The following is a 6,493-nucleotide window of genomic DNA, read 5'->3' on the forward strand; positions in this document are numbered from 1 at the left end:
AGAAAGAGAAAAAGAAAGAAAGAAAGAAAGAAAGAAAGAAAGAAAGAAAGAAAGAAAGAAAGAAAGAAAGAAAGAAAGAAAGAAAAGCAAGAAAAATTAACTGTTGGCATTTATAGCAGTTTCAAAGGCTGTGTGGCATATAATCTGTTTGGGGGTCAGGGAACTAGAGCCAAATAAATATTATTCTTAAAATGGTAAAAATAAAATAAAATAAAATGGTGGCAATGTCAAAATCGTAGGCTAAAAAAAAGATTTTAGGCTTTTCTTTTCCCTTATGGATGACTCAAGGTTCCAGCAAAGAAGATATAAAGGTGTGCAGAAAATCCCGTTCTACTCTGTCCTCTGGTGGTGATCAGATGCATAGCGCCTTCGTAGGGTGAAGCACTGACCTTGGCGAGAGCACCATTCTTCACTTTTGTGACTAGTCAGTCTTTAATTTGGGGTTTAGGGTTTTTTTTTTTTTTAAGATTTTTGTTTTGCTTTTACTTCTAAGCACTGCAGTAGCCCCCTGACAGTCCCAGGGACACTTTTTATGGGGGGCAGGGACAGGGTCTCACTCTGTAGTTCAGGCTGGCCTTGAAAACTCTCCATAGCCCAGTCTGGCCTCCAACTCACATCGATCCTCCTGCCTCAGCCTCCCAAGTGGTGGGATCACAGGCACGCACTGCCTCGCCCAGCCCGGGGCAACATTTTATAAATAGAAATTTTCTAGATGCTTCCAAGCATTAACTTTTCCCTCTCTCACCATGTTAATTTAGATCTTGAACATCACTTAAACCACAGGTTGTCATTTGCTCAGTTGAATCCCGATGCCTGCCACTGATTGCCTGATTTTGATTTTAGTGTCAACAGAGCCGTTCCAAACCCTTTCCCCGTCATTAATAGCCAAAGGCAAGAAAGCAGGTTAACTTGTCATCTCCTTTAGTAACGCTGTACTGTGACTGTGCTCACTGGGAGCACTTGTTATTATTAAGACCAGCATGTGATGGTTTAGTACATTTCTTGCATGTATGATGTGTTTCACGATCATACTACAGCGTCCCTGTCACGGAGCAATATTCCTTGCGGCTACTTTTTTCCTAACTGTGTATTGTTCCTCTCTTTTCTCTAAGCCTTAGTGGTAGTGTGTTTTCTTTCTGCTTATGATGAGGTAGCTTCCGCACTGCATTGATTCTCTACCACTTTCAATGCTCTTAAAGCCAAAAAGCATGTGACTCAGCATCTATCAAAATTGGTCTGAGCCAGGCATGGTGGCATGCGCCTGTAATCCCAGCACTAGGGAGCCTGAGGCAGGAGGACTGCTGGACTGCAAGAACCAGCCTGGTCTACAAAGTGAGTTCAAGGCCAGTCTGCACTACATAGCAAGACCCTGTCTCAACCCCCTCAAAAAAATTGGCCCAAAGAGCACTGAGAACTTCCTTTACCCCCAGGACGGGGGATGGCACCCAGAGCCCCGCACATGCCAGGAAAGTGCTGTACCGCAGAGCTCCACCCCAGCCCTGTAGGAAGCGCTGCTCTCAGAGCGGGAGGAAGCTGGAGAGAGCGTAGCGGAGAGGTGAAGAGGAAAACATAGCAGAGGGGACGCATGGCAGAGTGGGGGCAGGGAGCCTCAGCGGGAGACGCCCAGTCACAGGTGGAGGGGGCAGTGGGCTGCTGTCCCTGCCGTGGTTTCTCGGGAGGCCCAGGAAGGAGAAGGCAGCAGAAGCGAGGAGCGGACCAGGACCTGACCCGTGTTCCCCGTTTGTTTCAGTATTCACTGAACGAAAGGAAGCTGCTGGAACTGAGGACAGAAATAGTAGAATTGGTAAGAAATGAGACTTTGACTTTCTTGGCCATGTTGTTCCTCCTTGCTTCCTCCCAAGCCTGGTTGCTGTCCTTTGTGTTACAGGGCGACATGCAGGTTCCCTGTCATTTCTTTCAATTATGGAAAAATATCTGTTAAGCTGGGTGTGGTGGCACATGCCTGTAATCGCAGCACTTGGGAGACTGAGGCAGGAGGATCATTGCAAGTTTAAGACCAGCCTGGGCTGCAAAGTGAGCTCAAGGCCAGCTTGAACTCCAGAGCAAGACCCTGTCTCAGAAAGACAAAAATAATAATAGTAATAATAATAATATCTGTTAACATAAGAATTACCATTTAAATATATATGGTTCAATAGCATTTGCTTTGCAGAATTGAAACTCTGTCTCCCTTAAGCCCTTAACCCCCCCATTCCCTCCTCCTGCAGCCCCTGGCAAGCACCATTCCACCTTCTTCCTCTGTGAATTTGGGTATTCTAAATAACCTCATGGAAGTAGATCCTAGGGTTTGTCTTTCTGGCTGGCGCACTTCACTTATCCTAGTGTCTTCGAGTGTAGTTGCAAGGGACAGATCTCTTTCAAGGGTGAGCAGTCTGCGTGATACGCGTACCCCACATCTGGTTTATCTCCGCCAGTGCGCACTTGAGTTGCTTCGCCTTTTGGCTGTTGTGAATAACGCTGTCATGAACATGGGTGTGCAGATGCCTGCTTCCGGTTCTTGTGGGTGTGTTCCCTGGGATCTCTGAACCCTGGAAGAGGCCTGTATGAATGAGACAATTCTGCAATATTGGGATATTTCCCTGGATTAGTTTTCTACACATCCAAGCATGTATTTCCTTATTCTTTGCCTGAATTGGTAACCATAGGAAACTGCTTGCTTTTTCTAGGATACCTAGTGCAGCATTCTGGTTCTTTGTGCATTAATACAATTATATAACCTCCTTATCAGCCAAACTCACTGCCATTGGGGATTAAATATGTAGTTTTTGGTTTAACTGTTTTTTTTAGAAGGACACGAAGGCTAGCCTTGACAGCTAAGCCTTATACTAATAAAACCCTTCATGTTTAAATGGCAAAAGAAGACAACTTATAAAAATGTAACCAGAGTAGTATTATCTTGGTTACTTTTCTCTTATTGCTGAGACAAAATACTCAACACCCAAAGTTAAAAAGGGAAAGGTGTATTTAGCTCACAGTTTGTGGAGGTTTCAGGCCATACTTGGCTAGACACAAGGCACAGTGGCGCATGGCAGGGCACAACAGTTCATGGTGGTGGAAGACAACAAAAGCAGCAAGAGCAAAAAGGGAGGAGCATAAGAGAAGACACTTTTTTTGGTACAGGAAGTCGAACTCAGGACCTTGCGCTTGCCAAGCAGGCCCTTGGGTCTCTCAGCTATATCCCTGGCCCCAGAAGACTCTTTCTGTCCCTTACATTGTATGTAAGTCACCCACCCTAGGGTGGGTGTAGCACTCATACCCATAATCCCAGCACTAGACAGGGAATTAATCACAAACGCTAGAAGCCCACACCCATGGCTGCATGAGGCTTTGGGGGGACACCTAGACACAAACCATAACAAGTATCAAGATAAGCTTTTAGATTATCTAAGGCTATATTCAGTTCTCCACATAACTCTTTTTAAGTTTACTGTATATGTTTCCCTAAGGGGGGTTTAGGGAGGTGGGGCGAATTCATTGCCATTGATAATAAACTGGCCTTATAATATAATGCCACATCGTTTGTAGAACAGCCTGTAGCTTACAGAGGTTTTTTCTCATAGATTATTACCTTTGATCCTCTCAGTAGCCCTTGTGGCCAGGGTAAAGGCAGAACCCGAGGGTTTGGTTTGGTTTCCTTTTTCCAAACGTAAGGAAACTCAGGCCTGGAGGCCCCTTAAGGGACCTGGGCAGTTCAACCTGGCCTCACGGGACTGCAGCCCAGCTTCTGGGCCCACCCCAAGCTGCACCGTGTGCACCCTGCCTGGAAGGATCGAGAGCAGAGAGGACGACAGTAGCCAGAGCGCTTTCATGCCTGAACTTCTGTGTTTTGCAAGCATGCCCAGCAGGATCGGGCCCTGACACAGACAGACAGGAAGATAGAAACCGAGGTCGCTGGCCTCAAGACCATGCTCGAAGCGCACAAGCTTGACACGATCAAGTATCTAGCAGGTAAGCCATTCTGTGGGGAAGTGTTCAAAGCACCCTGCAAAGGAGGTACATCGGCTTTACAAATACTGCATTTATTTGAGTGACAAATACTGCATTTATTTGAGCCTAGCACTTTGGTGTATATGTTTGAATGTCTCTTAAATGGAAAGCCTTTTCATTTTCCACCCCAGTACTCAGGAGGCTGAAGCAGGAGAATCGTCTGAAGTTTGAGCCCAACCTGGGCTACATAGTGAGACCCTGTTTCAAAACAACAGAAAAAAAAAATTCTGTTAGATGGAGTATCGTACTTCAATTGACATTTTTCTTTCTTAGTAGCAAATAAAAGTGATGGTATAGTTTACAGTTGAAGGAATCATACATTTGATAAGATACTGTTGATGGGCTGTGGTTATTTGGGATTTTACTGAAATTCAATACAAGGAATATTTTATGAATGAAATGCAAGGTGGTTGAGTCCTGATCATTCTCCTTCAACTGGTGACAGTTTTTTTTTTTCTTCTTTTGGTTCATTGCTGAGATAAATCCCCAGTTCTTTCGTTATTTTTTATTTGGAAATAGGATCTTGCTAAGTTGCCCAAATTAGGCTCAGACTTGCAATCCTCCTGCCTCAGCCTCTCCAGAGTGCTAGAATAATGGGCTTGCCATCACCATGTCCAGCAGTTGGTGACACTACTTTTAAGGAGTTATTTTGCCCTTGCAATTTTTGAGCCAAGAGATGGGTGAAGATTTAAATAGTTTTTTAAAAGATAGCCATTATTTCAAGTCAGCGTTAACATTTTAGATTAGTACTTTAAAGTTACAGCAGGATGTTACCGTGAGATCTTGCCCTTTATGTTAAAGCGTGTGCCCCTGTGTCATACACATACTTATGCTGTGTGAACAGTGGACTTTTGTAATTCTAAACTTGTGCTGAGAAGTTTTCTGGAATACTGGGCACATTTTCTTCAAAGATGATGGTTTCAAGATGTGTTGTTTCTTTTCTAATAGGCAGGTGTTTTATAGAATATGGTACATCATCGAGCAAAGTTTCCCGGTTTTAAAAAATCTTTTTAGTGGATAGATGAATGGGTGTCATTGTGTTCTTAATAAACAGATGACCCTATACTTCCTGTCACCTCTTATGATGCCTAACACATTATAAAGAGAAAAAAAGGCTTTCTCACGGCTGTTAGGAGAACTAATACCACTCTCCCTTACCTTTTCCTTACAGGGTCTATATTCACCTGCCTAACGGTCGCTCTGGGATTTTACCGCCTGTGGGTATAATAAAAGGTCTATTTAAAGAGATTTCTATGTTTTGCCTTAAGAATGCCAAACTGTTGTCCCTTTTTTTCGTATTTCAAATTTTAATCCTGATTTTGACTTAATGAATATTATTTATTTTTATGAAAATTGTGGGCATGTAACCGAGATAATGAGGTCAGAAATTCCTTAATCGCTGCTCTCACTGACTTTATAACCTGGCGTGGACCAGACATCGAAGATCCACTCTGCTGACCAGTGAACGTGGCCAAGCCAACAAGAAACGTTGGCGTAATTCTCTGCAGTTTCATTTGTCACACTGGGGGCTCGAAGTCTCCGCGGAAAGGACACGGTGACTTTAACTGCTGAAGAGTCACTGGAACTCAGCCCGCGCCCGGCTCCTCTTCCCCTGGGGCCCGGTGCTCTGCCGTCCGTTCTTGTGCCGGTGTGGCTCGTTCCCCACACAGCTGTACTCCTCCGCCTCCGTGGTCTCCACTGTCATAGTAAGTTATGCCCCAGTTCCTTTTAATGTGCCTTCAACCAGAAAATCTTGTTGCCTGATGAAGCCTTGTAATTGTAACGGGGGTCTTTACCTCTTAAACGCCAGATTTCCTTTCTTCTCTCCGTCTCTTCTTTCTCTTCCCTTTCCCTCATGCAAAAACGGTAATAATACTCCACCTGTGCCGCTACCTACCTAGAAAACTTACTCATTCTCGGCATGAGTTTATGTTCAAAGTCTGCTTCCTTCGGGCCTTCCTTGGCCTGTGATACAAGGGAGGCACTCCGCTTTCCCTGTCTAAGCTGTCTGGATGAGGTGGACACTTTTTTATAATGACGCTCGTGCTGTTAGAAAGCGTGCCTTTGCCTGTGACCAGCTCCAGCTGTACGCTTTCCAGACACAGCAGCCGTGCCCGGTGCCAGCCTCTGTTCCGCTGATTGCTGCGGTGGTTGAAGACATCTTCACACCTACCTTACCTCCGTAATTAAAAAATAAATCCTTGACAAGCCTGGTTTATTTTGGAGAAGCACGTTCCCATCTCCCGTGACTGACTGGCTTGTGGGGAAGATAAGCAATTTGGAAGCAATGGCAGCAGCAGGGCCTTTCTGTCTTTCCCACACGCACACACATGCAGAGGGACACACACACACGGAGAGAGCTCGCGCTCAGCTTGGTAGAGGAAGTTACCCGTTGTCACTGTCCGGCCGTGTTGGTAAAAACAAGTTACCTTTGGCCCTTTGGATGTAATTTCTAAGTTTTAGGAAGTATTAGGTCATTGCCTCT

General features: G+C 44.9%; 1 protein-coding gene across 1 annotated transcript in view; it reads left to right on the top strand.

The window, feature by feature from the left end:
* Positions 1-6,211, top strand: part of Mcur1 (mitochondrial calcium uniporter regulator 1) — a gene marked incomplete at its 5' end in the record, with an annotated part of 14,204 nt that extends 7,993 nt beyond the window's left edge. The window contains 3 exon segments of the mRNA XM_013521858.1: positions 1,751-1,804; positions 3,855-3,969; positions 5,180-6,211. Of these exon segments, the coding sequence (XP_013377312.1) occupies positions 1,751-1,804; positions 3,855-3,969; positions 5,180-5,235 (225 nt within the window).
* Between the last annotated feature and the right edge of the window lie 282 nt (positions 6,212-6,493).

The sequence above is a fragment of the Chinchilla lanigera genome, unplaced genomic scaffold (assembly GCF_000276665.1).
Source record: "Chinchilla lanigera isolate Chin_1 unplaced genomic scaffold, ChiLan1.0 scaffold00064, whole genome shotgun sequence".
Classification (NCBI taxonomy): Eukaryota; Metazoa; Chordata; class Mammalia; order Rodentia; family Chinchillidae; genus Chinchilla; species Chinchilla lanigera.